This window comes from Lithohypha guttulata, assembly GCF_036872675.1.
Source record: "Lithohypha guttulata strain CCFEE 5908 chromosome Unknown scaffold_5, whole genome shotgun sequence".
Taxonomy (NCBI): domain Eukaryota; kingdom Fungi; phylum Ascomycota; class Eurotiomycetes; order Chaetothyriales; family Trichomeriaceae; genus Lithohypha; species Lithohypha guttulata.
In genome coordinates, this window is record NW_027042754.1 from 2,400,251 (window position 1) to 2,422,169 (window position 21,919).

General features: G+C 48.7%; 7 protein-coding genes across 7 annotated transcripts; 6 read left to right on the forward strand and 1 right to left on the reverse strand.

The window, feature by feature from the left end:
- Nucleotides 1–1,237: 1,237 nt before the first annotated feature.
- LTR64_007368 (uncharacterized protein) lies at nucleotides 1,238–6,682 on the forward strand (the record flags this gene model as incomplete). Its single annotated transcript, XM_064901688.1, has 1 exon — nucleotides 1,238–6,682. One exon carries the CDS (start codon nucleotides 1,238–1,240, stop codon nucleotides 6,680–6,682), a length of 5,445 nt encoding a protein of 1,814 aa, XP_064752764.1.
- Nucleotides 6,683–7,756: 1,074 nt separating this feature from the next.
- Nucleotides 7,757–8,805, forward strand: LTR64_007369 (uncharacterized protein; the record flags this gene model as incomplete). The annotated part of the gene is made up of 2 exons (XM_064901689.1): nucleotides 7,757–8,322; nucleotides 8,376–8,805. The coding sequence occupies 2 exons, from the start codon at nucleotides 7,757–7,759 to the stop codon at nucleotides 8,803–8,805; spliced, it is 996 nt and encodes a 331-aa protein (XP_064752765.1).
- Nucleotides 8,806–10,161: 1,356 nt separating this feature from the next.
- Nucleotides 10,162–12,103, forward strand: LTR64_007370 (uncharacterized protein; the record flags this gene model as incomplete). Its single annotated transcript, XM_064901690.1, has 2 exons — nucleotides 10,162–10,527; nucleotides 10,577–12,103. 2 exons carry the CDS (start codon nucleotides 10,162–10,164, stop codon nucleotides 12,101–12,103), a joined length of 1,893 nt encoding a protein of 630 aa, XP_064752766.1.
- A 524-nt stretch (nucleotides 12,104–12,627) lies between these two features.
- On the forward strand, nucleotides 12,628–14,208 carry BNA4 (kynurenine 3-monooxygenase, mitochondrial precursor; the record flags this gene model as incomplete). Its single annotated transcript, XM_064901691.1, has 2 exons — nucleotides 12,628–12,748; nucleotides 12,821–14,208. The coding sequence occupies 2 exons, from the start codon at nucleotides 12,628–12,630 to the stop codon at nucleotides 14,206–14,208; spliced, it is 1,509 nt and encodes a 502-aa protein (XP_064752767.1).
- A 221-nt stretch (nucleotides 14,209–14,429) lies between these two features.
- Nucleotides 14,430–17,315, reverse strand: LTR64_007372 (uncharacterized protein; the record flags this gene model as incomplete). The annotated part of the gene is made up of 2 exons (XM_064901692.1): nucleotides 14,430–14,519; nucleotides 14,571–17,315. The coding sequence occupies 2 exons, from the start codon at nucleotides 17,313–17,315 to the stop codon at nucleotides 14,430–14,432; spliced, it is 2,835 nt and encodes a 944-aa protein (XP_064752768.1).
- Nucleotides 17,316–18,238: 923 nt separating this feature from the next.
- Nucleotides 18,239–19,214, forward strand: LTR64_007373 (uncharacterized protein; the record flags this gene model as incomplete). Its single annotated transcript, XM_064901693.1, has 4 exons — nucleotides 18,239–18,503; nucleotides 18,647–18,819; nucleotides 18,869–19,125; nucleotides 19,172–19,214. 4 exons carry the CDS (start codon nucleotides 18,239–18,241, stop codon nucleotides 19,212–19,214), a joined length of 738 nt encoding a protein of 245 aa, XP_064752769.1.
- A 1,181-nt stretch (nucleotides 19,215–20,395) lies between these two features.
- Nucleotides 20,396–21,496, forward strand: LTR64_007374 (uncharacterized protein; the record flags this gene model as incomplete). Its single annotated transcript, XM_064901694.1, has 1 exon — nucleotides 20,396–21,496. The coding sequence occupies one exon, from the start codon at nucleotides 20,396–20,398 to the stop codon at nucleotides 21,494–21,496; it is 1,101 nt and encodes a 366-aa protein (XP_064752770.1).
- Between the last annotated feature and the right edge of the window lie 423 nt (nucleotides 21,497–21,919).

Here is a 21,919-nt window from a genome sequence, read left to right on the forward strand (position 1 = left end):
CGATGGGGTGTGCCAACATCCAGCACGCATCTCCACTCTGAATGACGAATATCACAACCCTGCTTAGCTTCCTGCTTGTTGACTTCTTGCTGCAAAGAAATTTCAATAGCTCAGCGAGAGGTGAACTCAATTACCATGCAGCTCGTGGTATAATCATGCATCAGAGTCTACGCATTCGGATGTACCAGTAGAACCACAAGTCTCCTCAAGAAAAAATCATGCCGCACTACAGAATGACCAAAACGAACGAGCCTTAGCTTAGGTTCACTCATTGAGCCTGAGTCGCCGACGTCAAGACCTGCTCTAGTTTCAATGTGACGCTACTGTATGATACTGCGTTATCAACACAGGTAAGGCAGCAGGGAAGATCGCTGATGCGAACGGCAAGCAAGAGGCACAACGCCGCCCCAGCATTTTGAGTTAAGCGAGGGCTTCATCTGCGAAGCAGAGAGCGCAAGAGTGGTTATTCAATTTGGTGCAGGTCTTGACTCCCTCTCATATGGCCGAATACTGCGAACACAACGAGCTTGTGGAATGGACGGCGCACACACGCTGTCATATCATTCAATCTACACTAGAATATCTGGTGGAAGCAAGGTAAGTGCATGCCCTGTATGAACCCTTAATTTATGCTTGTTATCTTTCTTAGTCTATCTTCTGTAGCCTGATGTCTTTACTCATCGCAAAGTTCTGATCAAGTCTCGTCGCCGGAGGATTGGGTCGAGATGTTTGGCATCACTGTCCCGACGATGTCTCACTTTTCGTGCCAGAGTTCTGAAACTCAATTTGTTGAATATGTATAAGGCGGGCAGGACAGTAAGGCTACCAGTAAACAATGATAAGGCACTAGAAGCGCAGCTCTCACAAAAGGATTCTTCGCGAGAATGAGACCGATTTTGTAAAAAATCGCCTCAAGCGACCCTCAGAGGCAGACAAAAGGTGGCGGACCAGGCACTACAGCTAGAAGGTGAACATGTTGTAAGTATATACTATTGAACTGTGTGCGTCTTCACTCCTATCGAGAGTGAAAGCAATGTTTTTAGACGTGGGCAGCAGAAAAACTTCAAAATCAGCAAGCCAAAACCAAGAGGTAGCCAAGCTTTATTCGATTTGCTGGGACAACAAAATGGCTTTTCGCTGATTTTTACACCTTTGCCGTTCCTGACTTCTTTAGTCCTTTCCCTATCCCTGCTGAATAGCACGATAGATTTAATTCATTACGGCGGCTTCAGGCGCGATGGACGATAACGACGATCGGGAAGTCGCGATACTAACAGCTTATCGAAAACTTGGCTCGCGACGAGTCGATCTCGTTGGAGATTATGCTGGCAACGAGTTGTTTGTTATCGATGGCGATTCTATGCTTCTGCGATGCTTTAGTGATTCCAAACTGGATTTCACCTATGGCCTACAACTGCTTCATGCGGTCTACAATGTCGAAGCATTTCTACACAACCTCATACAGCGCAAATGCTGCTTCCATGTCGTCTTCTTGGAGAGCAACAAACACCTCTGTGTGCCAGCAACAGTCCAGGAAGAGAACCAGAGCAAGTACCTTTTTGCAAGAGCCGTCATAATTCGCCACCTCATCACCTCGTTACCACAACTCCATCCTGAGATCAAAGTATCTACTTTTGACGACTGGCGCTCGGTGGATTTTGCCGACTATCTCAAGACTCACTCCCCATATTTTCTTATGACACATGATGGTGCACAGAAAGTTGAATATGAAAATAGCGAGCAGGAAGTCACACCTGACGAGCACTACAACCAGCAGAAACTTGCCTTTAGAGAGATGATCATCTTCCTCGTTCAACGTGGTTACAACGTTGCTCTGGTCAATGAATTGGACTGGCGGGACACGAAAGTTATGGCAGTTGTGCTGGAAACACGTCGGCAAGCAGCACTGGCCTCAATGGACATGCCACTTCAGGCAACCACTCAGCAACCAGAAGAGCAGCACATAGCCATGAAAGACTTCTCGTTGTCACATTCAGATCTGACTGAACGAGAGCGCCTTGCGATTATGGTTGTCAGCAAGCTGCTTCAAAATATAGTTCCTTCTACCACAAAAGAGGAATGGACAGAGATGTGCTCAATATTTCTGCTACACGAGGCCCTGATTACTCATCTTCCTCTCAGCTCCCGAAGACTGGACACCGTACCCGAAGACTCGATTGCCTCCCTATTTCTCCGATCTGTGGTAGCAACAGCAATTCCTCTACTCGAGAATTTGGTGGCAACATCGGAGGATATCTCAACACAAGGACAATGTGACGTCGCTGACCTTATCGACGGTCGTCTATTCCTGTATCTCTGTCACAACTCCGTGCAATATACATCAGACATCGAAAGAACATACAAAAAGCTTTTGCAAGCTGTGAAAGAGGTAGAAGGAACTCACTTACAGCCTGCCGGTGACTGCGAGTCGCAAAGTCGGACCTTAGCGAACCCCTCTCAAGATCGCCCTTCCAAAGACACTAGCGTACGGTTGTCAGTGCTGCCATTCAGCAGTCCTGTATTTGACAAGCATCTGGAGTCAGTCCGCATTCGAGTTGATGCAGGTGCGACTAACAAACCAACTCTCGAGTCTCGTAAGATATTCAAGGAAGTTTCGCATTGGCACAATGCAAAGAGACCTTTGGTACAGAAAGGTCCAGCTCCAACGATGACATCCTGGCAGGTCAGTCGAGCCGCCAGGAGAAATCAACTGTTCATGGCCGAAATGGCGGTGTATGCTGCAAGTTTGACGAACGCTGTCGGAAGAAGCCTCGAGCCAGAGACTATCATTGTCGGGTCTACAGGGATGTCTGGCAAGCCTACCGAAACCCCACTGCCACAACCGACATCGTCTTCCAAGAAGGAAGCTCCGAAAAAGAGTGGCGGAGGAGGCAAGACGAATGCGAAGAATGCTCGAAAACAGGATATGCTCGATCAGTTGGCTGCCAGTAAAGCCAAGAAGGTCGATGCAGCAGACGAAAAGGTGATCAGTGCATGGCATACCGTATGGAAAGGGTTTGCTGTAGAGCCCGATCCAGCGGCACGGTATACTAAGTCGCAAATCTATCTCCAGAGTTTACAGCCTAGTTGGCGTGACATTGTTGGTCCAGAATGCGAGCTCTATATGATCAGCTGTCTTGCACAGATCTGGGTCGAATGTTCTCGGACCGGGCAACAGAAACAAGCTTTCCATATTGCTGCTCTGATTTGGAATCATGCTCAGAACATTTCTCAGGCAGCTGACCTACCGGATTCAATAATCAAGGGTCTCGGTATTGTCGTTGACACACTTACTCTGCCTGGAGTAAGGTCGATGCAAGCGTCCTCCAAAGATAGGAAGCTGCCATTTTCATTGAACATTCAAGCTCGAGCTCCTGGCCTATCCATCAGCATGCCGTCGAAAGATTTCCAGATTCTACATTGTGGTCCTTTTCTCGAGCGCTCTTTCGATTCCAAAGCAGATCCTAGAGTCGACTTCCGACCTGATGGCTGGCAGAGTCGAGTCTTGGACAGCATCGATGCAGATGAGAGCGTGTTTGTCGTTGCACCAACCAGTGCGGGAAAGACATTCATTTCCTTCTACGCGATGCGGAAAGTGCTCCAGGCTGATGATGAAGGTGTCTTGGTTTATGTAGCACCTACTAAGGCGTTGGTCAATCAGATCGCTGCCGAAATCCAGGCTCGATATTCCAAATCATTCAAGCATGGAGGCAAATCCGTTTGGGCCATACACACAAGAGACTATCGAATCAACAACCCATCTGGGTGTCAAGTCTTGGTAACGGTTCCTCATATCCTCCAGATCATGCTACTGGCACCATCTAATGCTAGATCCTGGTCAAATAGGGTCAAGCGTATCATCTTCGATGAAGTACATTCCATCGGCCAGGCAGAGGACGGTGTGATATGGGAACAACTCCTTCTCATGGCACCTTGTCCTATTATCGCACTCAGTGCTACGGTTGGCAATCCGGGCGAATTCAGTCAGTGGCTAACCTCCACTCAAGCTGCTATGGGTCACAAGCTCAATATGGTACAACATCCCTATCGCTACTCTGACCTTCGCAAGTATTACTTTGTGCCCCCAAAACAATTCAGCTTTGGCGGTCTTTCCAGTAGAACTCTGCTGAATGAGTTGGGCCTTGAAGGTTTGCCTAGCTTGAACTTTATCCATCCTGTTGCTGCGTTGGTTGATAGAAGTCGTGGTATACCAGAGGACCTTGCTCTCGAACCTCGTGACTGTTACCTGCTCTGGCAAGCCATGATCAAAGTTCAGAACAAGGATTATCCGGTACCAAACAAACTCGATCCACGGCAAATCTTGCCAAACATCTCTCGCAAGGTTGACGTTCTGAAGTGGGAGCACGAGTTGAAGGCCACGCTGAAAGATTGGATTGAGGACATGTCTTCACCCTACATGCAACTAGTCCACGAGCTCGAGAAGAGCTTTGTGAACGAGAACCGCGAAGATCTTTATGCTACCCGACAAGACCACTCTAGCCTTGAGAAGAAAGTGCTGGACGAAGAGGATTTTATTGGATCGACTCTGTCATTATTGTCGAGATTACACGAGCGGGATGCTCTTCCGGCGATACTATTCAACTATGATCGCACGCAATGCGAGCAAATATGCCAAGCTATTGTGGGTCAATTAAAGGAAGCCGAGATATCTCAAGTAAAGAGTGGCCCGAAGTGGGAAAAGAAACTTGAGCAATGGGAGGAGTGGAAGTCGCAGAAGGAGAAGTTACTAGCCAAAGGATCAAAAGCAACTGCTAAGAAGTCAAAGAAGAAAGGCAACGATGACGATGGTGATGGAGGGGAGAGAGATGACGAGAAGGTGTCGAAGCTTGATATGCAACGTGTTGGTGGTGCTGCTGACTATGACAAATGGAATGCTTTCAACCCTGAATCACCAATCGATGGCTACCACTTCGCGGATCTCTCAAAAGCACAATTATCCGAGCTAGAGAAGTACTCTGGGCAACTCAGAAAGCGTGAAGTCCAGGAGTGGCTGATTGAGGCACTCGCCAGAGGTATCGGTGTTCATCATGCTGGTATGAACAGAAAATATCGCCAGGTCGTGGAAATCCTGTTCCGAAAACGATTTCTTCGAGTCGTCGTTGCGACAGGCACGCTTGCCTTGGGTATCAACATGCCTTGCAAGACTGTCATTTTCGCAGGTGACTCGGTTTTCCTTACTGCGCTCAACTACCGGCAATGTGCAGGTCGCGCTGGTCGACGAGGCTTCGATCTTCTTGGAAACGTCGTTTTCCACGGAGTGTCGCGACAGAAGGTCAGTCGCCTCATTAGCTCACGACTTCCTGATCTTAACGGGCATTTTCCAATCACTACAACGTTGGTGCTTCGGCTGTTCACCTTGTTGCACGAATCCAACAATTCCAAATATGCGGTGGATGCTATCAACTCGTTGTTATCCCAGCCTCGACTCTACATGGGTGGGGAAAGCTTCAAAAGCCAGACAATGCACCATCTGCGTTTCTCGATTGAATATCTGCGACAACAGGAGCTCCTGGGTAGTGACGGTGCGCCGTTGAACTTCGCTGGATTGGTCAGCCATCTGTACTTCACGGAGAACTCTTCATTTGCTTTCCACGCTCTTCTGAAAGAAGGCTATTTCAACGAACTCTGCTCTGGAGTTCGAGAGAAAGAGCAAGAGACCCTTGAGACACTTATGCTTGTCATGGCTCATTTGTTCAAGCGCATCCTTTGCCGCCGAGCAGACGCTGAGTACCGTGAGAAGGTTGTCAAGCCTTCCTCATCGATGGTGTTCCTCCCTCCACTTCCTGCAAAGGCGGCGAAGATCCTGCACGACCACAACGAACAGACTCTGCAAGTCTACAGGACCTACGTCAGGACCTTTGTGGACCAGCATATCAAGATTGCTGACAACAAACTGCCGCTCACAGGAATGCAGTTCGGAGACACTGAGCAGAAACTGGGTGGTGCTATCCATTCTCTGCCTGCCACGACAGTTCGATCTTCTTTCGTTGCACTTTCCGGTGCAGGCGATGACTTTAATTCCATTCACGACTTATGCTCCACTACGAGATCTGGTGTCTTCCTCGAAGAGGCAGTAATACCCTACATGCAAGTGTTTCCCGACGACACGGAAGTTCCTCTCAATGCATGGCTTGTCGACTTCTTCAAGCACGGAGACGTTCATACATTGGAACGAGCCAACGGTGTTCGTCGATCAGACATCTGGTTCCACCTTAACGACTTCTCGCTAGTACTGGCCACCATCGTCACTAGCTTACTGAACTTTATGAAATTGAAGGATGGATCCGACATGGACATGTTGGACGTCAAAGGTGGAATGGATGTGTACGAAGAAGTTCAGGAAGACAATGTCGCTATCGCTCAAGATACGTCAGACGGCTCATCGACAACATCAAAGGATACTCTAGTCGAAACGCAACCACAGAAGTCGACTCGTACTGTTTCGAAGAAAGCCAAGGTCGCAGAATCTTGGGATGACGAAGTGGATGAGGATGATGAGAATGAGAACGATGGAACATCGGATGTTAGTGATGACGATACATTGGTCGAAGAACTCCGTGCATGGAACGTTGAAGAGGGCAAAGGTCTTCCAGATGTATTGCTAGCATTCCAGAAGTTGCAAGGTGTTTTTGATGTGAAGTTCAAGGCAATGTGGGCATGATTGATGATAGAATGGGATTCGGATGGCTGGTTTCAAACTCAAGGCAACGAGGTAGATAGACAAGATTATGATGGTACTGGAACTGGTTGGCACATCAGCCACTAAAAGCATGCTGACGATGTACTTGGAGAACAGCTTTAGAGCAACAAGCTGTGTATACTGCAATTCAAGATCTCTCTTCAAAATCGCACGTCGTGCTAACAATGAGAGGTCGTCGACGAAGGGTCCAAGAGCAGTAAGCATTTGCTAAGAACCCCTGGGGAAAGCTTGATGATCAAGCTCAGCCCTGAGCGATTCGTCACGGTAATTTCCTCAACTTAAAATGAATCCACTACTAGTCTGCATTTCTTTACTGGTACTGATACTGGTACACGTCTGCACGTGGATGTGGTCTAGAATCTCGTAGCGAGGTTAAGGTTTGTGTAAGCTATGTACAAAGTCGACGTGAGGTCGTGTATGCTGTATGTGTAATCTATCGAGCATGACGCTCTTGGCAGCGAGCCAGCCAGTTGTGGCAATCAAGTGGAGGGAAAGGTCACGTTCAGAGCACTTTATAACAAACACCCGTGTGCCTGACTAGTCCTGATGCTATCGTCCTTGGAGACCCTGAGCTTCTGCAGAAAACGAGACTGTATGGCCGCGTCAGCTTCAATATTGGTAGATTATGCTCTACACTACCGAAGGATCCAACTACAGAAGGGGGTTGTGTGACAGAACGCGATGCTCTGTTCGGGTGTTTGACTTTGGGATATACCTCTTAGCATTCACATTTGATGCTCGGTGACAATTTAGTTCTCAAAGTCTCTCATGGCTTGGTCTGGATTCGCAGTGCTTTGCATCTTGAAATGCTAGACCGTGCCTGCAACGAATCCTTACACACTCGCTTATCACGACTCTCCTTCACTGCTTCTACCTCAGTATAGAGGCACGCTTTGCTTCCCAAGCTCACTCTCGTTCTTTCGCTGCGACATAGCTCTCAGTCTTCATAAGCACATCTCGACAATATCACTTTTTGAGACTGCACACCTTCGATTTTGGATTCTGTCAGTGCCTTTGGAAGGCTCTTCCCATACGATGATCGAAGTACCTGACAATGGCACACATCACCACCACCATACCTATCATGGACCGCATATAGACGCACTAGTCGACGAGTCGATCTCGAAGCTGGCACCCTTCTCTGGCCTGATATTGACAATCATTACTGTCTTGGTCTTTGCCTACAGGTTGTACTTCATTGAAAAGTTCCTCATGAACACGAGATCATACAGAGGCAGATATCAAGCACTGAGTGAGGATCAGCGCCGGTCGCTGGTCAATCACCATGTTGCTGGGACTTGCAAAATCGTTCTTTTGATCTCTGCAATTTACCCTTTTCTTAGCATCGCCTTTGGCCGAGCCACTCCACATACGCCGTTCACTCCCGGGTCGAGAGCCACGATGGGGGATGTGATGATCGTGTGCAGTCAACTGTTCACGGTCATGTACATTTTTGAACTCTTCTATCGAGTCAATGTCAGTCCTATTAGTGCTGCGCATCATGTGGGGGCGATTGTGATTGCTCAGAGCGCAGTTGCCATTTCCTTGAACTTCGATCATGAGCAAGACGCAGTGATTGAGTTCATCATGTGCTTCGTTTGGTACATTCCACGCTGTCCTTGGTTGTTATGGCTGCTGACACACCTACCTGTAGGGGCGCATTTGACTGCATCGCCGAACTTTGGCCTCACATAGCAATGATTCTTTACCGGCTCTTACCTCCATCGGACGAACACAGTAAGCGAGCAAGACATTTCCATGGCTTGATGTCCCGTCTATTCTTTTCCGTGGCTGTCATGGAGATTGTAGGCACAACGCTGGAGACAACCGTTGTCTTCTGGCTCTTCGGATCTTTATGGCACAAATGGACTCTCTCTTTCAAGGTTGTGACACCTATCCTGCACGTCTTGTTCAGCTGTGCTCAGCTATGGGGAGCGTGGGTTTTCTGGAATCTCAGCAAAAAGGAGGCACGAAAGGCTGCAGGACTTTTGAGTTCTGGAGTAACACAAATTGAAGACGGAGAAGTGGGTGCAATTGAACGACTGAAGTCAGGAGGTCCACTAGTCAGCACAACCAAAGTGTGACAGCTGGATGCAGGCACTTGCTAACGTCGCGAATCGATACACGTGGTTTCTCGACACCACATGGCAACATTACACTGCATGCTCACACGAGGATTGAAACTCGAAACGCGGCGATACACTGGTTGCTGTCAGCTTGGCTGGACTTGATGAATAGACGAAGATCAAGCACTCTGCCCGACGATTCGGAACTCAGAGAAGGAACGGCGGGGTAGCGTGATCATTTCCGGTGGAGCCACTGGAAGACATTCTTACCTTCCTGATCTGGCTACAGGTACGACGATTCGGGTTATTGCACATCCAGACGAAGCGAAACACTGGGGCAATATCTCACGACCACGTCTCGATAGGACTCCTGTGAGTAACTCTGTTCTGTGGAAAGGATGGGCGTCGTGACTGCATCTGAATTTCTCCAAATGTGTAGATCTGCGATATTCCGAACAAGATAGCTCTACTCAGCCGGCGCAATCATTCTCAACGAAGCATGGTTCCGCGGTATACACTCTCCGACCGTAAAGATCAATTCCAACACGAGCAACAACTGAGGATTGCAAGTCTTCAATTGCCACCCGAGTATTAGCAACCATATCCGTCAACCATAGATTGGCATTGCATTCCAGTACGGCTCTTACCCAACCAATAACACATCAAATCAGATGCAGGCCGCGTAATTGCACGAAGGTTGAATACCTCCTCGTCCATTCGTTATCGCACTGCACCATATCTGGTCAGCCATCATAAACGCAAAATCAGTGGTGTTGGTGATTGTGTTCCCCACTAGCTTCGACTCAAGCTAGGCCAAGGCGACTGATGGCTCGTTTCTAGAAGCTTATCAGAGCTTGGGCCGGCCTTACCGTTGAAATTGCTTCACGTTTCATTCGTTCGCGATCACCCTGCAGCATTTCAAGCAATGTGACGTGGGGCAAGCACGATCCACACGAACTCGTTTTTCCAAACTTTGTGCTTCATCATACTTTCACCCTCGACCTGCTCTAACCATTTGTATCTTCATCTCGAGCTTCTCCTCCTAGACCGTCCTCCCTCATTGGCCTATTGATTGGACTAGTTACTTATCATCGTATGTGGATATCTTCCTTGCCACTCGCAAACAAGCATTATCGCGATCGCCACGCTTGCTTCATGTCAGAATCACACCCTACACTGTCGCATGCCACGCACCGAATGATAGACAATCTTCGAACGGCGGAGACCAGTGGTGCTCATATCGCCTTTCCGAGGTCTGACAAGCTCGAAAGATTCATATAGTCATCGATTGTCGTTCTCTACCGATCTTGGATCTCCCATCTCACGTTCTCATCCTTCAAGCATTTTGTTGATCACTCCTTACCGGTTGTCGTCATGCCTGTCGACTCACCCGAAACCCTCCAAGCAGGAGCACTAGAAGACATTGTCAACGACCGTCGTCGGTCGTCTGTCACTGCTGGGAAAGGTCTGCAACAAACCACAGCCATGGCTAACGACATTGCTCATGGCGAGCGATATCCCACTGCAGATGAACTTCACGGTCCTCGTGCGCTTCGCCGAGTGGCAGCTCCTATTCCTTGGTCGGTTTACACCGTCGCATTTGTCGAGCTTTGCGAACGATTCTCCTACTATGGAACGCAGATAGTCTACTCCAACTTTGTTTCCCGCCCCCTTCCTCCTGCTGTTGGAGGACCACCTGGCTCCAACCACAACACCGGGGCTGGTGGTGGAAGCGATCAGGTAAGTCTTGACCCCTCCACAAGCATTGGCTATACCCTAACCAATACAGGGTGTTTCTGGAGCCCTGGGCCAGGGTACCAAGACTGGTGCCGGCATCAACACCTTCAACACCTTCTGGGTCTATTGCGTTCCTCTGTTCTCCGCTTACATTGCTGACGAGTATTGGGGGCGATACAAAACTATCTGCATCTCCATTGCGATCGCTATTGTTGGTCACGTCATCTTGGTTGTTTCTGCGGTCCCCGGCGTTATTACAGACACCAGCGCCAGCTTTGGTGTCTTCATGCTTGGTGTGATTGTAATGGGCCTGGGTACCGGTGGCTTCAAGCCCAACATCTCGCCCCTTATCGTGGAGCAGATCCCACTGACCACCATCGTCGTCAAGACACTTCCATCTGGGGAGAGTGTGATTGTGGACCCCACGATCACTCAGAGCAGAATCTATCACTACTTCTACTTGTTCATCAACATCGGAGCATTGATTGGTCAAATTGGTATGGTCTACGCAGAGAAATATGTCGGCTTCTGGCTGGCCTTCTTGTTGCCGACCCTCATCTTCCTAACCACTCCTGCTGTAATGTTTTGGGGCCGAAAGCGCTATCAACAGAAGCCTCCTTCTGGCTCGGTCCTGAGCAAGGCTTTCAGGACCCTGTTCTATGCCATGCGAGGAAGATGGTCAGTCAATCCCTTGCGCTTTTGGAAGAATACGCACGATGGCACCATGTGGGCATCGGCTAAGCCGTCCAACATTCCCTATACTCAGCGGCCAGCCTGGATGACTTTCGACGATGCTTTCGTTGATGAGGTCAGACGTGGTTTTGCCGCCTGTGCTGTATTCACCTGGTATCCACTCTACTGGCTCTCATACAACCAGCTCACGAACAACTTCACGCAACAGGCGGCCACTATGACCCTCAATGGAGTCCCGAACGATGTTGTCAACAACCTGGATCCATTTGCTCTCATCATCTTCATCCCCATTTGCGACCAGTTCCTGTATCCTGGACTTCGAAGAATGGGCATTCAGTTCACTGCCATCAAGAAGATTACGGTTGGTTTCTGGCTGGCAGCTCTTGCCATGGTCTGGGCTGCTGTTGTTCAGTACTATATTTACAAGACTTCACCTTGCGGATACCAGGCCAACGATTGCTACAACGATGATGGTACCATCAACCCAGCTCCTCTTAATGTCTGGATTCAGACTGGTTGCTACGTCCTTATTGCTTTCTCCGAGATCTTTGCATCGATCACCTCTCTCGAGTACGCCTATTCAAAGGCGCCTCGCAGTATGCGATCCATGATTCAAGCTATCGCCTTGTTCACCAATGCTATATCTGCTGCCATTGCCGAAGCTCTCACGCCTCTTGCTGGTGACCCCTTGCTCATCTGGAACTATGGTGTCTTTGCCGTGGTGGCCTTCCTTGGTGGCTTCTTCTTCATCTTACAGTTCTGGAGCTTGGATAAAGAAGAAGATGCTCTCAACATGCTTCCTGAAGGCAAGATCGTCGCCGATGCCAAAGAGATTGAGGACGATACTTACGCGCCTGAGCCACGCACTATCGAGGAAAAGCACTAGATATAATATTGATACCCAAGGTGTAAAGCGACGAGTACACAGTCGATGATGAGTAATGTTCAAACATGATCTGTGAATTGTCGATTTCTCACGCGTCGTGCACCTACATCTTTATTCTGTGTTCGCCAACTGTAAAATCGAACGATCGTCAGTTATGCAAACGTGAAGCCGCGAGAGTAGAACCCCGATTGAATCACACGTACGTCATAAATGCTAACACTCACAGGTGAAATGCTGTAGTACACAACTGTCTCAGAGTTAGATGTGCATTCACTTGCAAGCATGCCTGAACAGATGTGTAGAATAGTGGAGACGCGCGTACGAACGGGCAAGTACGATCGTCACGGTCACTCCATCCAGATCTATGGCGTCAATCATAACCCAGACTGTCCTTCCAGCCCATTCTGCGGCCAAGCTGGACTGTGAGCTTTATTGAAGCATCACCATTATCGTTAGACGCATTACTCGAGCTACATTGTGCTGTCCTGTAACGAACGCGCGTGGAGGTAGAACAACGATACAAGATGGGACGACCTAGGAGTTGGCGGAAGACAGTGGTGGTTGGTGCAGGACCTGTAGGATCATTGGCTGCATTATATGCGGCCAATAGAGGCGACGAAGTTGAAGTATATGACTTGAGGGCAGGTAGGTCTATATCCGTGACGGTGAAACCCCGTCCATGTTATCCTTGGCTCTTCTGACAATGACTTTTGCTAGACTTGAGAGATACGGGTGTGACGCCACTGAATTTCACAAAATCCATCAACTTGGCACTTTCGGAACGAGGCATCAATGCACTTCGCTCGGCCGGGTACGAGCCGATGCTCGAGGAAATATTCGAGACCACTATTCCCATGTACGGGCGCATGATACACACCAAGGCCATCGCCGGAGCTCTCAAGGAAGAAGCCCAAGCCTACGACGTCCATGGCCGCTTCCAAAGGTCAATAGACCGCAATGAGCTCAACCGACGCCTCCTCGACAAGCTCGCCACAATGCCAAATGTCAAGTTGTTCTTCCAGCAGAAAATGACTGGAGGCGACTTCCGAGCAAAGAAAGCGTGGTTCGAAGACCTTACATCTGGTCGTCCAGCGCCTGGCAAACGCGCCCCAGAGTACGAAGTCGGATTCGACCTCATGATCGGAGCTGATGGTGCTCACTCTGCAGTACGATACCACATGATGAAGTTCTCCCGTGTAGACTTCTCACAAGAATACATCGACTGTCTCTGGTCAGAATTTACCATGCTCCCAAACCCCAACTCAAACTATTCAGACGGTTTCCAAATCTCCCCTCACCATCTACACATATGGCCAGCCGGCTCCCACATGTTCATCGCCCTCCCCTCCCAAGGCGGCAACTTCGTCTGCACCCTCTTTGGCACAACATCCCTATTTTCCCGACTCGAGACCGCCAACGACGACACATTCCTCAAAACCTTCGACGACCTCTTCCCAGGCGTAACAACATTCATTCCACCCCAAGAACTCCTCCGACAATTCCGCAGCAACCCACACCTCCCCCTAATAAACATCAAATGCACTCCCCACCACTTCTCCTCCTCCGTCGTCATCCTCGGCGATGCCGCAAACGCCATGGTCCCCTTCTACGGGCAAGGAATGAACGCCGGCCTCGAATCAGTCCGCGTCCTCTTCGAGACCATCGACAGCGCCAAGGACGCACAATCGCGGCAGGAAGCGGGATTCTCGGCGCAGGCGCATCTCGACGAGCAGATTGACTGGCATGATCCTGAGCATTGTCTTGCTGCTGCACTTAGGGAGTACACGCATGTGCGCACGCCGGATGCACATGCGATCGCGAATCTGGCGCTGGGTAATTACGCGGAGATGCGGAGTGGTGTTGTTAGTAGGCGGTATAAGTTGAGGAAGTATATTGAGGAGACGCTGCATAAGTGGCTGCCTGGTTTGGGGTGGAAGACGCAGTATACGAGGGTGAGTTTCGATAATGAGCGGTATAGTGAAGTTATCAAGAACGCACGGAAGCAAGGAAAAGTCTTGGATGCGATGTTCAATGTTGTTGGTATAGGAGCTGTTGGAAGTGTTGCGTTTTGGCTGTGGAAATATACCAGGGTGGGTCGCCGTTAGAACTTGAGCGCTCTGCATACCTAGAACCTCGAGTCCAGCATTTTTGTTAGTCACTATGTGTTACAACGCATCCCGATTAAATGGCGTGAGCGAATCAGAAGTTCGAATCAGATTCTTAGGAAGCACCGCTGGAGCAAATGAGTATCCTTAGCCCCCGCAAAGACTAGAATCTGTAAGCAAGTGCACGTAACGCAGACTTGACAGTTGAAAAGCCTTTTAATTCATGATGCTAAGGATAGCTTTTCCTGCATCGCCCTAACGAGAATGGCAGATATCGTGTCCTGAGTCGCTCGCACAGTCAAGCGATACATCTGAGGTCAATTGTTAGCACGAGGTACCACTAGGAAGGAAGGCCCACTCACTTTTTGTTCTTTGTTCGGTTCAAGCCTCATAAGGCAGCCAGTCTTCCCTTTCTCCATCTGGAAGACAGCACAACCCACCACATTCGCTGGATTAGGATCAACATTATCTAGAACTTTCCACCTGAAATCTTCCACGATGGATTTTGTGATACTATCATTAAGACTGGCACTTGAATCTTTGAGTCCAAAAGTGGACTGAGCCTCCATGGTGCCTGCACCAATTTGCCGCCAACGTTTGAAAAAGTCCTCCGCTGACAAGGAGGATGGGTCCATATACCTGTGAACAAGGACAGGCAGACGTAACGTATAGCCTTGTAATGCGCCTGCAAGATAGGATATACGGATCGTGGGTGATGATTCAAAAGGTGAAAGTGCGGTGCAGACTATAGTTGACTGTGCCTGCGCTTGTGCGCCTATGTTTGAATCGGGCAGAGATTTTGTGTCTACTTTGAGAGCCGAGGACGATAAATTGTCCAGGGTTGTGGTGAAGGAGCCAATAGGAAAAGAGGCTTTGTTCGTGAAGTAGAGCTTAACCACGCCCATATGGCCGCGGTATTCCTGACGAATACCGACCTGGATCTGAGAGTCTTCAAAGAGGACACCCTCGTCTCGAAAGTAAAGTGCGTTGAATCCAAGTTCCCAATCTGGTGACAAATGTGCAGCGGATGCTAGGTTGAGTGGTTTCGATGGTGTTTCTGAGGGTCCTGACAGCAAGTCGAGGCCTTCCAAATCCTTGGACGAAGAGCCGTTCGTCGCAGTTGATGCTTCCACCGAATGAGCACTGCCATTGGCACCTGGGCTGGTACCGTTAACGATTGTCGTGAAAGTCCTTTTCAGGCCCGTCTGCTGACTCATCAGTGCTTCCTGTCGGTCGTTATTGGCGTCTTTGCCACCAACAAGCCAGGTCCTTCTTTCACTCGTGCCAGCGCTCTTCTTATGTAGTCGCTGCAGGAGGATTGAGGTTCTTTCTGAAAATGCCGGCATTTCATCGCAGACAGTACGAAGCAGATCGTCTGTAGGCAAAGTGGCTAGGGTAAGGTATTCGCAGGCTCTTTGTTGTAGCTCGGAGTCTGGGGAATAGCTGTAGAAGCGGAACATCTGGAGGAGTTGAGGCTTGATCTCGGGGAACAGATTGACATACTTGATGAAAGTCGACAGTATGAGAGCACGAGTGGTGTCAGGAGATGTGATCATTTTGGCTTGCAGAGCCATCAACTGTTCGATCGGACTGCAGCCCTTGGTGTCTGCAATAAGGTGACCGAATTCACCCAGCACGTAGGCCCCGATTTTGACGAGCGAGTCGTGGCAATTTTCGGTCTTGATATAGTCGAGCATGTTTTGAGCAGCATATGCCTGAAGCTCCTCATTATTCGTCACAATCTGTATGACCCGTTGCCAAACCTCATCACTGACATGATCGCCAGCCATGGCTAGGAGCCGCAATGAGATATCAATATACCACTGGGCATCTGTAGCATACTTCTCAGTGAGGATAGCGATCTTCAGTACCATCTCCTCTCGTAAGGAAAAGTCGGCACTTTGTAGGTATTTGAGCAGCTCATTGACAATGGGCTGAGCATTGCTGGTATCGCACATGCTGTATAGTAGATCCAGACCTTTTCTCCTGACACTGATATCGCGATCTTTCAATGAGCCAATAATAATGTTCTGGTGCCGTTTGATGGGATCAAGCGTCTCTGCTCGGGCTGCGAAATGGGTCATTGCATCAAGGCCCAGGTATCTGACGTTGGTCTCTCGGGACTGAATAAACTTGCCCAACTTTTGCGATATCTGAACCATGAGACTCTGTTCCGTGCTCATGTGAATTAGGAGGTTGATTGCTTCGAAGAGGATTGCGTTCTGGGCGTTGTTCTGCTGGACATTCTTAGGGATGTCAGTAGGTATGGATAGTATAGCCTGTAAAGTTTCTCTGATGATGTCCCTGACGTGAGAATCATCAGAGGGAGGGTAGAACTGTAGCAGCTTCAAGAACTTCACCTGCAGCCAGGGACAAGGAACCTTGTAGTAGAGGTAATCTGGGGATACATCGTTGTCGACGACTATCTTCCTCAAGCGTTGGGCTGCCTTCACGTAGCTTCCCTTGTAAGCATCCGGACTATCCTGTACAAGAGCCAGAATTAACGAGGTGACTGAGAGCACAACACCAATATCTGGGTCATCCATCAGGGCTATTATCCGCTCGGCCCACTCTTGTTGCATGATGCCAGGGTATTTTCTGTACAATCTTAACATTGTCAAAGCGGCCTTCTTCTTCACGAATGCTTTCGAGGTGGGTGAGATGAGGAGCCTGTGGACATCCGCACTCAGTGCTTCCCCCATCTCGCGCCCACCAACGTTGGCCACAGCATGTAGGGCCAAGCAGTTGTTGATCTCATTGTGATCGAGAAGGTCTTTCCGTATGCTGTTTACGACGAGGTGGAGGAGGTCATGGTGCTCGTGAAGGAAGAGGGTAACTGCGAGGTAGCCGATTTGCTTCTCAGAGTATTTTTGTGCCGAGATCAGGTTGACAGCCTCCAGATGACCAAAATCGACATCGTAACCCTGTATGTAAATGTACAGCAACTTGCAGACATATTTCTTCTTCTGGTAGCCATCCAGCTTCTCTCCCTTGAACTTCTGGCGAATGTTTGCGAGTTCCTTATTGATGCGCTTCTCCTCCAGGTCTCGAGCTCGAGCATTCCTCAGGTCGGCTATAAACTGGACAAGACCACGCATCGAAGACATCTTTGCTGCCGCTGTCTAACAATCTGACGATCGATCGTCCTTACACCAAGTCTGGGAGGGCTACCGGTAAAGCCGTTGCATCGCTCAGATCGCACTATGTGCCGCACCTCTAAAGCCTTTGCTGGCGTTACAACCTCGCTTTTCACGATACGAGGGTAGCAAAGCACGTCGTCCGTAAATACGACTATGCTATTGCATTATATCGAGGTGGTAGTTACCTCGCTGGTCCAAACGTGTATCCATTATTGCAGGCGCGATTAGCCGCGAAGGATGCCTAACCAATTAGGCTTTGAAGGCTTTACTTCTCTGGTGCGAACGCGCTTGCCCAAGCCCAGCTCATCGCTCCGCGAGGGAAACTACGAGATAAGTGCTTCCTTAACTACGTAGCATACGGTCATGTGCTCGAGGTACACCAATCATCTCACTGTCACGAAGACTTCGTCAGACCCACGATTGTGTGTGCTGTTGTGCTTGTCTAGACAAGCAAAACATCGCTAACAGCAAACATATTGTGTGGCACCAACCTAGGACCTCCAACAATGTCGACGACGAGCATAATCCGTCGTGTTTGGACTGGCCAAGATGTTTTTCTTCTGATAAGATGAAGAAACAGTGTCAGGGAAGCTTCGATGAGGCAGCACAGTGACACCATTCAATTCTTGTGTAACACGCTTCCAGCATCCCAAGACATAGAAGACAAGATCCAGATATGGTTCTCACCTTGCTTCTCAGATCACTGGTCTCTGCCTCCAGCTGTCTCAAAGTGTCAGGGGCTAGTTTTAGGATAGTCTAGCTATGGCAGACGAGGAATCCCTCTCTGGCGCTACCATGAGCCAAAATGTATCACAAGGACAAAATGACCAACCGATTGACCGAATTGACCACATCCAGCAGCAGGCGGATACAAAGAGATTGCGGATATGATGGCACGCTTACCCATTACCGCGATTTCCAAACGTTTTGGTCACTTGCATTATCTCAATATTTTGTACTTGCAAGCTGAATTGGCTCTGCTGGAGCAGAGGTTGAATCAACAAGCAAAAATCGACAGAGACAGCTCCGACTCTTGCAAGCAGCACTACTTCCATAGTTTCAGGTGTCTTTCGGAAGGCTGGACTGATGCAGGTGCGTTCAGCGGCTTGCAATGGCAGATGATCCTTCGAATGCGGGAAGTGCTAAAAGAGTATGGTATGTTAAGATCTGAGAACGATATCTCGTCGCGTACTGAATACGCACAGATGCAGCACTTCTTGCGGATAGTCAGCTATCAACATTGGCATGTCCAAGCCCAGCCGATGTCCAATTTAGGCGTTTTTACATGAGTGATACAGACGACGAGAAGCATCTGGGCCTCGCAAGTGCGGACGCCAACATATGGGACACTACACCACTCGAAGATATGGTAGCAGTTTGCGCACGAGAACATGCGGACCCAATCTCTTCCTGGCTGTTTGAAAAGGCTCTGGGATGGTACAACGACAAGGGAGGATATAGATTTGCAAAGGTAGAGTTCTATTTCCTTGTTGTGGATAGGGATAGCTCATATGATCTAGAAGAAGGGTCTCCCAGGCACGGCCTTCGGTAAAACCGCTGTGTATGGTCGCCAACCGGTTCTCCGAATTGTATCGTCACTCGCAATCAGCGCTGCTGCACTTTCCCCAATCGTCTCCATCGTGGTGCTCAGCGGCATTCCAGAGAAGAACATCAAATTACGGTTGGGATTTATGTCTCTGTTCACTGTCATTTTCTGCCTACTTGTCAGTCTCTTTACAGGTGAGAAGAAGACCGAGATGTTAGCTGCGTCAGCTGCGTAAGTCTCTGTTCTCTGTCAGAGTATATGACTGATTGTCTTTCAGGTTTGCTGCAGTACAAGTTGTGTTTATCAGCGGAAATAATTGAGCTTACAAATAAATCAGATATCATTGCTTCCGAGTTTTGATGAACGTTAGCTCTGTCTTCCTTCAGCCAAAATTGCTAATTTGCGGATAAGACACAGAGCAAGCAGAGTGCTCATGGATTTCCATACTTAATGCCAATCAATGAGGTGGACTACCTGCATCATCGTGGCGAGATTTCGATGTATCACGCTTGTCCGGGCGCGATCTTGAAGTATGGGGATTCGATACACTGCTGGAACTATTCTGAGATATCGCTCTATTGGCTTCTTCTTGGTGCCAAAGTACAAGCTGCGTCACAGTGTCTTTCGATGCCTCACTTGCGCTGGATTTTCCTCGATTGTTGCGCTTCGGGTTCTCACCGTTACGAGTCATATCGGGCTTCTGAGCACAGTCAATATGGCCCCACAGAAATATTGGACGGAGTATGTACCCAAGGTTTGTCCAGATACTTCTAAGACGTCTTCGAATTGCTCGATGTATGTTATGTATATGAGTTGATTTCCTCTTCGGCAGACTTCACTGGAAGACACTGGGGCAATTTTTAGGCAAAGGGAAACTGCCAGGTCAAAGAACGGTATTTAAAATACATCGTCGTCATCAGCGCCGTTTGCTCTTCACAAGTGACAAGTGAAATTGATTACGCGACAGCTTACAGCCACTGTCACCACTGTCCACGCAAGACAGTCGTCTCTGCACAACAAACGACGACGTCAATCTCACGCCCAGTGACGAAGCGTCTACATGGTGCTTTCCATGTTTTTGGCCACAGATCCGTGGCAAGTTAAGAGCAGCATTTTGAAAGTCAGAATTGGTACGGATACCTCACAGCCATATTCAATGGTATTCAACTCGTGATATGGAGACAAGATTTCGACAGGCTCGAGTTACCAAAAATGATAGCAAAATCGGTCTTTGTTTCGTCTAGGAAAAGTCTTAACGAGCAGAAATAGAATTTCAAGTGAAAGGTAAAGGCCTCACTTCAACAACAAGGCATTGTGACTGCGACCTCCATATTTCATTGTGCAAGCGTGGCTCATTGTTCGCGTTACCTTCACTGTCATAGGACTACACGGTCCTTTTGATCATGGAACAAATCTTGCTCTTCGCTTTCTTAATCTCCTCAGCATTCACACCAGAGATTTCAATATTGCTAGCCATACCATCACCGAAAGATCAGCAGCAATGTGGACACACATCAATGACAAAAAGGACAAAAAGCGGCCAGCACCGCCAGAGTTTGATCTGGACGACCACGGAGACGGTCCTGTCTCAAACGTCGATGCAACCAGGTCCAAGAAACGAAAATTGGCATCTCCTTCCAACAGCGGCAAGGAAACCGCCGGTACTGGCGAGACGGTAATGTCTCCAACCACAAGCGCTACCAATACTATAGATAAAGAAAGTCCCGAATCATCGAAAAATGACAGCCAGGCACCAGAAACAACTCGTACTGTCACTCGAGAAGACGTACTCGCAGCCGCCTTCAAGCTGGCTTCAAAAGATTCTCCACCACCTGACGTGTCCGATGAAGAGTCCGAAGAAGACCACTACATGCTCGGTCCACCATCTACGCGTCCCAAGAAAAGAGCTCGTAGCGCTAAGGGCAAGTCCAAAGCACAAGGTAGTACATTAACAGCAACAAAGAAATCAGGACAAGACTTAAACAAACAGCTTAGCACATCACCCACCAAGACGAGAAGTCACGCCCCAAGCTCAACAAGGAGCCTCTCGACCACCGCGAGCACAACAATAACACCATCCCTCACCCAAAATAATACCGGCTCATCCTCCATCACACTACCTCCATCCCTAATCGGTCGAAGAATGACAATCCTCACCTACCCACCATCCAGTAAACAAAAACTCTTCTCTAACCACCCACCTCCCGACGCCCCTTTCCCCGCAGACTTTACCCCCACCGAACTCTGCCAATACTATCCAAACCATCTCATAGCTGAGAACCTACACCATTTTATCCAGCACCAATGGTCAGCGAGCGATATCATGAGTTTGTTGCCTTCGCAGGATAATGTAGCTGAAGAAGATAGAATCTCGCAGGTTGCAATTAATTCGAGGCTTAAGAAGATGAAGGCGAAGTTGAAAAAGGAGGGACGTTTGGATAGGTTATTGGAGGACGATGAGAAAGAGCATGACGAGGGGACGATGGGTGAGGTAGAGGAGCAGGACGTGGATGAGGATGAGGACGAGGAACAGGAGGAGACCCTTGCGGTGGCAGAAAATGAAGAAGGAGACAATGGAGATGGTAAGGATGAGATTGAGTAAGACACTGTGAGCCTCTAAAAAGAAACTGATGCTGCTGGTATGTTCAAGAAATGTAGATACGATGAGCCAGAATGAAAACGCGACTCGATACATTAGGTTCGAAAATTTACTCAAATTATAATGAGTTTGTTCTGTTCGGCACAAAGACATGTTCGATTACTGAGGAGACGTAACCTCACTTATCAGTCATACTTGTTTCGATGCAGAAACCAATTCAATGTCGTAAGATGTAAATCTGACTGCTGGCTGAAAATTTGGCAAATTTGTTGTAATATGGTACCTGTGCTTCTTGTGCTTTGCTCGTATGGACTCTGTGAGGGTTCAGTGCCTCATGTTGTTAGCTAGGATAATCCAGTAAGTAAAAGAAAGCAACTCTCAAATGTGCTGAACCAAGCCATGTTCATAGGAATCGCTCACCTCCCC